Source organism: Pollachius pollachius, assembly GCF_949987615.1.
Source record: "Pollachius pollachius genome assembly, chromosome: 1".
Classification (NCBI taxonomy): domain Eukaryota; kingdom Metazoa; phylum Chordata; class Actinopteri; order Gadiformes; family Gadidae; genus Pollachius; species Pollachius pollachius.
This window is the reverse complement of record NC_136934.1, coordinates 29,912,403-29,924,129: the sequence shown is the minus strand read 5'-3', so window position 1 is coordinate 29,924,129 and position 11,727 is coordinate 29,912,403. Positions and strand designations below refer to the sequence as shown.

Genomic DNA, 11,727 nt, shown 5'->3' with positions numbered 1-11,727 from the left:
TCCACAAGTGATCGATTTCCCCTCTTCCTAACTGCAGATTAGTCACTGGCCTGCTGCAGAGATCGATGAGGGCCGATCTAATAAACCGGTGACTCGTGCATGGTGCGCTAACACTACAATCACCCACAGCTAGGTGTCCAAGCTGGAGGCAGATATACGACTGAATTATACCGGTACCACCGGTGTATTTAAATAAAACGATATGCAAGAAAACATATTTAGCGCTCCGATCAGATTCTAATTTTATTGTATTATATGAGCGGTTTTCGGGAATCGTTTATTTTTTAGTCAGAACACCAAACTGGACACTTAATAGTAGCCCTAACTTCAAACTGCTGACTTTAATGCCTGCATTCTCTCTCTCTCTCTCACACACACACACACACGCACACGCACACACACACACACACACACACACACACACACACACACACACACACACACACACACACACACACACACCTTTTTACTGCGGTCTGCTGTCTTTAAGACCTTTCGCGGACGGACCACCTCGTGCAAACGGTAAAAAAGATATAAGGCCTGCACGTGCAGTGACTTGACAATGCTCCCCCTTTATACACAAGGATCACTACAGGAGGCCATGGCCGGTCATGGCGGACAGTGGAAAGAGAAAGGCTTTCCACTCATGATCCAGTGGGCTTATTTAGCAAACATAATTGAACATAAAACATCAATGGACAACATTACAATGGAAAACAGGACGGAATGTACAAGACAACACTATTTTTTAAATAATAACCTTCCATAAGCCTATATTTACTGAACAACTTTCATAATAGACAATTATTTCAGATAAAATCCCATGCACCTGCAGTAGTTACGGGTAGAACAGGTTGAAGCCACTGGTCTACATTTCATGAACAGAGAGGGATGGTCCTTAATGTCACCTGGTCTTGCGGCAGACTCTTATTGACTAACCCATCGCTCATCCTGCTCATCCTTTAATGTAGTCCTGATTTGAAGTAGACTAGTAGGCCTAATGTTGAGGAGACTTCAATAACCCATAGGGCTACTCATTCCATTGCCCACGTTTTGCAATTCATACAAGGCTTATTTGTAATTTGAGAACAATCAATTCACAAGCCTGATAGATAATGTGGAGTCAGTGTGACACTTTTGCACCTCAACGTATAAAACACATACAATAAACGGTTTGAACACGGAAAATATAACCCACTTGCCATTACTTCCCAAACACGTCTGCTTTGGTGAATGTCTTTTTTCTTCCAAAGCGATTGTCCGTCTACGACGCTAATCCAATTCCACCAGAGCTGGAGCGGTGTAACATTGGGTTTGATGCGGCATGAGACAGCATTCTGCCGGTCCCGGGGGCCCGGGAGGGGCCGGGAGGGGCCCCAGCAGAGGACAGAACGGACGCCGGGACTTCAGAAGTCATCGAGAAGGAAGAACAAGCATTGAGTCGATGCAAATTTCTAAGCAGCAAGCAGAACGCAGGAAATTAGATGTTCTGTATCAAATTGCTTTGCACCAGAAAGGAAATGAAAGTGAGGGAAGAAAGGAGCAGGAGGGCGTTGGTCTGAGCCAGGCCCCGGCCCCGGCCCCGACCCCTGGCCCCGGGTAATGCTGTGGGACTGGAGGTCATCCCTGTCTTCTTGCCATGAATGATTTTTTTTTTTTATCATCCGCTGGTCCTTGATATCAAAACAAGGATATCAAGAGCGATTTATATTAATTTAGATTAATAATGATTATGTATGGACGCTGTTGAAAATGGGAGGACATGATGAATACAAGTCAAATAAATAATACAAAATCTGACTTTGCTGTTTAAAGATGATCAGTGAAGATAACATCCACAACGTGGATAGTGGTGGTCAATTATAATAGGTCATATTGTGGCAGGTAGGAAATCCCAGACTTCGAGTCAAAAAAAGTATTCAGTAGTCAAATAAAACAGCATTCAAATAAAATGATATGATTCTTGATAACTATACAAGATAAAAGAGATATGCTAAACATATCATATTACTTTATGCATAGAGCTGCTATGTTGTAATGCTTTCAAAGAACACAGCCCCAGGTGAACAGCTAAATATAAACCTTGTTTTAATTGTTCACAAAAAGAACTGATATGGATGTTCCTGCTGTTTGTGGTACAGGATATGAAGGGCACATATAAATGCCCAGAGTTGAACCATATGTCTTTATAAACCCAATGTACATGTTGGCTTTGGAAAATACTGAGAGACTTTCAAATGCTTAGAAAGTCCCTGCAAGCATATCATCTCAGTCTCATACTCCCACATACTTGGAATATAAGATAAACCAAAGCATCTGTCTTCCTGAGCTAGATATTGAAAAGGGGAATGGATCAGGGGTAAAAAAAAGATCAATGAAACCCCATAAATAATCACAAAGTTCTAATGAAGGTTTGGGGCGCTGCGCCTAATGGACAAAAGATTGACCATAGGGAACAAGTGAACATTGATTGCACTAACTATCGGGTAATCTTGGATCACATTTAATTGTTAATATATCATTATATATCATTCTATACTACAGTTTTCTGATGTGCATCTAAAAAAAATCTAAATTCAATGTGTTTTTTATGTTTTATTTCTGTTTTATCAGGCAATAAGATAACTTAAAAATATATTTGTTTGATTAATTCAGTTTGCAATTATAAAATTATTATATTGACAAATGTTTATGTGCAATTTAAAAATACATATATCTTCAATTTTGTTTTATTAAGTTCCGTAGGATAACAAATAACGCTATTAAGGAAAGTGGGTTGGAAAGGCATCCTGAGTGAATCCTACACAATGTAGGTTGTGTGGGATTAGTATTAGTTAAGTATTAGCACAACTGTGAAGAATTTCCAATACAGTTTAACCTCAAACAACACACGTGTATTTGAGGTTGTGTAGTATCTGTCCAGAGGAAGGATGAATAAGAAAGCATTTAATACTTCTTTATTACTGTTTGGTGAATGTACTAGTTCTCTGGAGTCTTCTAGTAATCTGGACAATGGCTTTCCCTTGATTAAAACTCACATTGGTAATCGTAGTGAATCACGTTTGATTTCATTCTATTTTCTTTAACTCCAAGGACATTGAGGACAACCCACAGCTATGCTCGCATGGCTTTCACTTGATGTGTGCACGACTGTGTTGACAGCTGCTCAGGATATCTACTAAATTAAAAAATGGTGACAGGCTTTGTTGCAATCATTTAATTTGCTTTGACAGGCCATGTATAAAACAAGGGCTCAGATTGGCTTGAATCTTCATAGAAGAGGCATCATTTTCCACTACAATGTGAAACCAAACAAATGTAAATGACACAGGAGGAAGACAGTGTCAGGTGAACCAGGAGACTCATGTAAAATTAAAAAAGCTGAACAAGGTTCTACAGTTTCTAACATTTAAATTCTATTTAGAATAATTCATACATCATTGAGTTAAATCATCACACTTTTTTTTTTAAACCAAATTAAATAACATCTCCTGACAATAAATGTGACATATCAAGTCAATATGTGTGCATTAAGGATGTCTCAAATGACATGTATTACAAATGTTATTGTGCCTATTTGCATATATAAGAAAAAGCAAAATTGTATGACCTTTCTTATTTGGAAAAGAACCTTCTGGAATTTGACACTTAAAAATAACAAAAAAACAAAATAATGTGGATACTATATCAACCAAACTAAATCAGAAACACATCAACATGGAAACTGTATCCAAAATATGTTAGCAAAAACACAACAAACCCTTGTGATTTCTGCAATAATTCATGGTCATCCAATATCTACCACACAGGCCTACTAATTATTCGCCAGCAAAATTGTTTCCACAAAATTTTAAGATTCCAGATTATTCTAAAGCAGGAAACCTTATATTAAAATATCTTGCATGTAAGAAAAAAATACATCCATCTCGCTTTATGGTTTATTATTTAAAAAGTTATTGCGTGAATAAGTGCTCAGTAGACATTCTCAAATATGGTGCATAACACCTGGATGGTTGGTAGGCACGTTAACACGATGAAACTACAGGGGTCTGTACACAGTGGGCCGAGCCACGGCCCCCCGACCCCCCAAGACCCCCCATTAACCCCCAGAAGACAGAACGGATGGTGAAGCAGCACACCGGGCCCCCGGTCAAACTACCCTCAGCCAGGCCCTGGGTCCAGGCTCTTAGCTCCCTGACCAACCACTAACTGGAGAAAGTCATTGTAGTGTCCATTTTCTGCATGGGCCAACCCAGGCAGCTCCCAGTGAGACCAGTTTAATCCCAGTAGGGGGCGCAACAGCCCTGCCCCCCACGCTACATGTTTTGCTTTTCCATAAATTACAGAATAATCATAATTTTGTATTTTCCACAGACTTCTCACCAGTCCCATCTTGGATGTGATTTCATCAGTTTATAGTCAGCTATAAACTTAGTGTGCGGCCAGACATCCGTACATCAGGTCCAGGGAGGGACGGAGGGCAGACAAATCATATCATTGAGTGTCTCGGTGAGGGGCCTGGATGTGGGATGTGGTGTTCAGTAGGACGGGTCTGCTACAGGGCGGCACTCTGACGGAACACTACTAAAGACTGGCTTAGGAATAGCACATTAAAGACTAATAATTAAACCCCTTTTTGGAAAAGAAAAGTCTTGTCTTCACACGAGTACAGGGACGTAAAACCCATTCATGTTTGTGAGTCTGCTTGAACCTGTGAAGACCAGACTCATGGCGGGGGATAAGGGAACAGCTAAATAACCTGCAGAGTTCCCCAAATGGTTGAGCACAGCTCCCTGAGTAGTCACCCCTCCACAGGGGGACACAAGCCCTCCCCAGCCCAGTTGTCCTGGTGTCCCGTAAGACGTGTGGGTTCACCATAGCTCAGCACGGACGGCATTGTGCCTGGTGTCTGTCTGTGCCGTAGCTCTACTTCCTCCACACAGACATGGGCAGAGGTGAGGAGGAGAGGGGAACCAGGGGGTTCAGACAGCCAGCAGGAGGGGGACGCAGAGGAGAAGCAACAGGGACACTCTCCCACGTGGACCTGCATGGCCTTGAGTCCCCGGGGCTTCTGTGAGGGAGACACAGAGAGAGCGAGAAAGGGGGAGAGAGTGAGGGAGAGAGATTATTATTTGTTAATCAAATAGCAATTTGATTTTGTATTGTATTTGTACTGCATTTGCATTACAGGATTAAGACACATTTGTTTAAAATAAGTCATGTTGATAGGTCACATCTCACCTTGTAGCTGTTTGGATCCCTCTGACGCTAGAGAGAGAGAGAGAGAGAGAGATAGAGAGAGAGAGAGAGAGAGAGAGGGAGATAAAAAGGAAATATATTTGATTTGATTCAACAAAGAGGTTGCTAATATATCAGTGTTTGCTTTCTGGATAGAACAACTGAATTAGAGTTCACATGCTCCAATATAACACGAGAGAGAGATAAAGAGAGAGAGAGAGAGAGAGAGAGAGAGAGAGAGAGAGAGAGAGAGAGAGAGAGAGAGAATAGAGAAAGAGAGAAAGAGAGAGAGAAAGAGAGAAAGAGAGAGGGAGAGAGAGAGAGAGAGAGAGAGAGAGAGAGAGAGAGAGAGAGAGAGAGAGAGAGAGAGAGAGAGAGAGAGAGCGAGAGAGACACACACACACACAAACACACACACTGACAAATGGCCGGGGCATGGCATTTGCCGTTACTCAAAGCCCAACAGTATGAAAAATAACTTCTTGCTGTGGAACCTTAAAGATGTCCTCTATGCAAATTCTGGTAAAGGTCGGATAAAGAAGAAGGCCTGGAATCATACGGCTACAGGAAAGGATAGTGTTATCTAAATAAGGAAGAGCCGGGAATAGCAGAGATTATGTGTGTGTCTGTGTGCGTGGAGGGGGGTGGATCAAGATGACAGAGGGAAGCCAAGAAATGGACTGAAGATGAAAGGCTGGGAGGTGGGGACTCAGGAAGAGAACCAAGAAGTATGAGAGACTGATGGAAGGTCAGCAAGATAGGTAAATAAGGGAGAGAGACACAGAGAAAAGGAGAACAGGAGAGACGCATTGGGGGGGTGCTTGTGTCTGGGCATCACACTCAGCAGGGGGTGAACTAAAAGGAGATAATGGAGCGGTGGTGTGATGGGGAGGTGGATGGGCTCACGAGAGCGGCGGGAGGCGGGACAAAGGCGGGCAGGGAGACAGAGGAGTTGACGCAGATGGTAACGGCTCCCAGGATGGTACAGTTGGAAAAGGACACGGGTCAACTGTTTGATAAAAAGAGCACATAAAGGTGTTTGTGTGTGTGTGCATCAGTATGCACATTCCCCAGTGATAGATGCAGATCGACGTGATAATAGTGCACGCACACGGGTGTATCTACAACACTAGCTCTAATCTTCAGTGATTGACTGAGATCATCGGAGGGGAAATGGAGCACAGAGGAAAGCAATCGGTTGAAAAAATTGTGGCACAGGTGCAGAAGTTGATCTATTGAATGAGAAAGTATTTGTGGTACGTACACAGGTCTCGGGCCTCCGTCTTCACAGGACACCCCTAAAGACGTGTACCACTAACTATAATGTTCGGTACAACTAACAACCAGCCGTGGGTTAACGAACCATTAAATGGCATGCTGGGTCAGAGACATTCCCCGTTCAATGGGTCTCTGTGTGTGAGACTGTGTGTGTCAATGCATGTGCGTGTGAACGGACAACTGAAAATATAACGCAAAGGTTAAAGGTTTGCAAGTTATTTTCTTAACGGACCGGTGTACTCAGCATTGATATTCAGCATATATGTAAAAAGGTGAAAAATATATCTGTTTATGTCGATGAATGAATTTAAATGCTCAAAATATGTACAAAAACTATTTAAGGAAGGTTATTGACGTGAAAGCCTCACTTTCAAAAATGTATAAACCTATAAAAAGGCGGACCAAATACATACTATTATTATTGAAATATTTTGCCAACTAATTAAGTAACATAGACCTTTTACTAACCTTTATAACCTTTATTTAACTTCGAACCAAATGTATAATTTCATACGAAATAATTAAATTCAAATACAGTGACATTTAGTATTTTAATACATTTATTTTACAAACAGTATTTTTTTAAATGTACCTCCACAAGATTCCTTTTAATGAAAACCCGTGAAACCATGAAACATTTTCTTTCTGAAAACATAGCGCGTTGTGGGTACATGAGCGCTGTGTGGAGTGTGGATCAGAACATTGTGTTTATGGTGAGCTCCACCACAAAATGGCGGTCATGGTGGCGTATGTGTGTGTACACTCATCGTTGGATGTGTGTGTGCACACGTGTCTGTCTAGTAGCAAGAACGTCCCACTGCAGAGACAGACAGCCCGCCACCTACTTTCCTGCAAGCCGCCATTTTACCAACACAGGCACGACCACTAAGAACCCCAAATGCTGAGCGCTGCGAAATGAGGCGAAAAACAAATTACAAAAATGTCGGCGAAATTGGTAAAGTAATTTTTTCTAGTTTTAAATTCAGGCGAAAGATAGAGAGAGAGCGAGAGCGTGCGCGCGCGAGAGAGAGAGAGCGGTAGGCATGGATAGCTGTGTGTGTGTGTGTTAAAGTTGTGCTTGTGTGTGTGTGTGTGTGTGTGTGTGTGTGTGTGTGTGTGTGTGTGTGTGTGTGTGTGTGTGTGTGTGTGTGTGTGTGTGCATGCATGCGTGTGTGTGTGCATCGGTTTCAGGGAAGGACAAAGGTATTTAGGAAAATGGAGTGTCTGAGTGAGTGTGTATGAGAGTGGGTGTGTATGTGAGTGTGTGTGTGTGTGTGTGTGTGTGTGTGTGTGTGTGTGCATGTGCATGTGTGTGTGTGTGTGTGTGTGTGTGTGTGTGTGCGCGGTTGCGCGTGATAGACAGTATACTATGTGTGTACGCGACGGGGCAGGAGGGGGCTCAGCAATGGAAGCAAATAAAAAAAATACAAAAAAGAAAACCTAAGGACTCAAAGACTGAAAGAAGTGGGGGAGAATCGCAGCTCTCCAACCTGAAATGACCGCTTTGGACTGCTCACAGCAGGAGCCAGAAACACACAAAAAAAATACATCCAGAGATGAAGAAAGAGAATCAATTAGAATAGTTGGGCGAGAGAAACGCAGAGGAAGTGGTAATTGTAGGAAGCTTGAGTTTGAAGACATCTGGGAAAAAACAGCAAAGATTGGAGAGTGTGGAAGCAGGGTAAGAAGAGGACTACAAGAGCATTAGGAAGGGGTCTGTGTGTGTGTGTGTGTGTGTGTATGTCGGGGGGGGGGGTTTGGGGGGGAGTCAGTAGAGTTTAACATAACACTACTCTGGTGTCTCGGATGCAGAGGCTTGGTTCTGATGCAATAGAGGCAAACACGGTTAAAGCCCTTCTCTTGTTTTTCTTGCACAATTCTTGGCTGGGCAACGCAAGAGCAAACACGACCAACCAGATGAACTACAAGATAACGGCTCGAGAGAAAAAAACAAAGAAAACTACAAAGACCATTAGAAGGCGAGTTTCCAGAGACTGGGCTGGGTCATTTCGGTCCTCCACTCTGCAGTCCTACTACTGGGCTAGCAGGGATCAGAGAGACGGATGAGAGGAACTACAGGGACCCTTAAGGGACAACAACACTCACCGCGCCGTAATTACTCGTCTCTTGCATTGTTCTGAATCCGCGCGTCCCCATAACCTTGTCCGTAAAGTGCGTGTTTGTGTTTGCTTTAAGGCACTGAGCGCTAGGTGTAGCTGCGCTGGGCGTAGCTGCGCTGGGCGTAGCTGCGCTGGGCATAGGTGCAGAAGAGCCTGGGACTGGGGAGGTGTGCCGTGCTTGACCTTGGCTCAATAACATCGTACCGGACGGACCTCTCCTCTCCATCACTACCCTGTCCTTCATGTGTGTGTGTGCGTGATGCACCCACATCGATGTGCACTGCGCACATGTTCAAATGACAATTAATTAGCATGCCAGAGACCTCTCTCGGGAAGCCCCCCCCCCCTTCTCCCCTCCATTAATGGTACTCTGTTTTCAACACAAAACAAGTTGAAAAAGACAAAAGAGAGAGGCAGCGAGATGGATGTGTAGTTTTAAACTGAATAAAACATGCCTTCACAAAGGGCCCTGCATGCGCAAACAAACACACACACACACACACACACACACACACACACCGCACACACCGCACGGACACACACACATGCGCGGAGGGAACCTGAAAGTGTGTGAGTGTGTGAGGCATTACCGCAGGGAAAAGCACAACAACAGCTGTGGTAAACCACCACTAATGGGCAGCCCAATATAGAGAGAACCAGAGAGAACAGGAAGGAAAGGAGAGTGATAGTGAGAGTGAGAGAGAGAGAGAGAGAGAGAGCGCGCTCCTCCAACTCTCCTCCATCTCTCTTCTCATCCATCTTCGTCCCCTCTACTTTGTCTGGCCTCATGTAACTCCCATCCATGCGAAGCCCGCAGCTCAGATCAGCCCGGGTTAGGTGAGGGAGGCAGGCAGGCGGGAGGGATGAGGCGACCATGGTGGAGGAAGTTCTGTGAATGAGCTACTGTAGTTACGGGGGAGATACTACAAAGAGATAGGGAGGAGGAGACGAGGGTGTGGGAAGTGGGGGATCGGGGGGGGGGGGGGGGGGGGGGGGGGGGGGGCGTATAAGAGACTGCTGTGGATGGTATCCAGATTAGTTTTGCTCCAGTAGCGAAAGATCATAAAAAATGAGGAAGGGAAGAAGAAGAGAGCGGAGAGGAGACAGAGAGAAGGGAAGGATTAGTGCCACTTGAGGAATGACAGAAGACTAGAGAGACAGAAGGAAAGGAAGAGAGAAAGGAGGTGGAGTGGGAGGATGGGGTGGCGAGCGGAGGCCGGTCAGAGAAGAAGAGGAGAGATCCTGAAATGAAGTCAGGATTAGTTTTGGTTGGGAACAGGATGAGAGTCAAAGGAGAGAAGCCGAGCGAGGGGAAGAGAGAGAATTAGAGGTGGAGAGGAAGAGAGCGGTGTACTTTACATCCAGTGTGTCCCAAATTACCACACTTTGGCCCGGATAAAACCTGGTTAAACACAAATGAATAGCGCCATTCATGTGTTTATGTGCTTGCACATGTGTTTGTGTTTAGTCTCAGCATGCATAATCCCAGAGATTTGTAATATTTTGCATATATCTGTCAGGGAAAAGACTGATCAGGGAATACTTTGTTAGAAGGTCAAGACTACATTAGCTACTCCTGCACTGAAAAACCATCCATGGTATTTCTAATTAACAACTACAGCATAATTAGCGTGCAAAAGAGGAAGAGAAAAGGCACCAGCCTTTGCTCTGCTCATAACACGACAAATTAGCTCCCATCTCTCTCTGGAATACTAATGACATTTCAGAATACCTTTGAGAGCAGTTGATTTATTTATTCTAAATTTTTTTGCATCTATTTTATCTCAGGCATGTTTTTTTTCTTCCAGTCCGCATCAATTGAAGGCAACAGGTATTCGTCATTGAGCAGGAAGAAATTGCCTATACCGGGCCATCTCTCTCTCTCTCTCTCTCTCTCTCTCTCTCTCTGTGGGGTTTCTCTGCTGGAAAGCCTTTTGCCACCGATGTTTCTGGCTGGATGGCGTGAAGCGGGCCGGGCCCACGATGACAACCCCCTGCTGACAGCGCTGGGATGGGAACTAGGACAGACGTCTCAGACACGCAAGGACACACACACGCATGCACCCGCCTCCACCCCCCGCGCTAACTGCTAATGTACATGGAGTCGTGCACACACACACACACACACACACACACACACGCAAACACTCACACACGTTGGAAAAGTGGTCAGAGACAGGGAAATGCCTACACCCATGCACGTGAGAACACGCAAGGCCACACACATATGGAAGAACACACATACACATGCACAGGATCTCACGCACACACACAAACTTATTCAAACACACCGGGACATGGATTCCCACAGTGACTGGGCGACATTCCCAACCGGAATAGGCAGGCCAGTGGAGTGGAAGACTAACATTACTTGATGCGGGATCTGGGTTGGGTCAACTCTGGGAATCTCACACCAGGAGAAGATTAGCGGAAGAGCTTGAGGAGAGAGATGAACAGAATAGAGCAAGTTCGGAAGACCCCAGAAACTTTTAGATTCAAGAAAGAGTAGGCTGCTTTTTTTTTTGGACGTTAAAAAGTATGCAGGCTGGCTACTGGATTTAAAGCGTTTTAGTTCCGCCAGTGTTTTATATTAAGTGGAATTGCGTTGTTTCGTCACTGGGATGTGGCCTGATGGAGGCTTATGGACATGGACCAGACCACACGCAGAACGCCCCACTGGCAACAGAGGCTCCTCTAAAACCAGAGCCTGAAGGAGAAGAGAGGTTAAAGAGAATAAAATAAGGGTGAGGTGGGTGAGGGGTGGAGGAGGGTGAGGCGGTTGAGGGGGCCGATGTACCACCCCGGCTTCATGCTTTTCAGCAGATAAGGATTGGAGGCTGAGAGCGCCGGCTGTGATGGCGTGAAGGATAGAGAGGGATGAGAGGGAGAGAGAGAGGGATGAAGAGAGAGGAGAACACTCACTGGGCTCGCAGCACACTGTGACACGCAGCTTCATACAGGGCAGGGGGGGCCCTTCATCTGTAGGCAGCGCTGGAGGGAGAGAGACACAGAGAGAGAGACGGAGACATAGAGAGAGGGAGAGAGACATAGAGAGGGGCAGAGAGAGAGAGGGAGAGGGAGAGAGACACAG

General features: G+C 44.8%; 1 protein-coding gene across 1 annotated transcript in view; it reads right to left on the bottom strand.

The window, feature by feature from the left end:
* Window positions 1-3,239: 3,239 nt before the first annotated feature.
* The window catches only part of efna4 (ephrin A4), a 33,244-nt gene continuing 24,756 nt past the window's right edge, over window positions 3,240-11,727 (bottom strand). The window contains exons 3-5 of the mRNA XM_079753439.1: window positions 11,559-11,627; window positions 5,242-5,268; window positions 3,240-5,071 (exon numbers count right to left, since the gene is read on the bottom strand). Coding sequence (XP_079609565.1) covers window positions 4,983-5,071; window positions 5,242-5,268; window positions 11,559-11,627 — 185 coding nt within the window. The 3' untranslated portion in view covers window positions 3,240-4,982. The remainder of the gene's footprint in view (window positions 5,072-5,241; window positions 5,269-11,558; window positions 11,628-11,727) is intronic.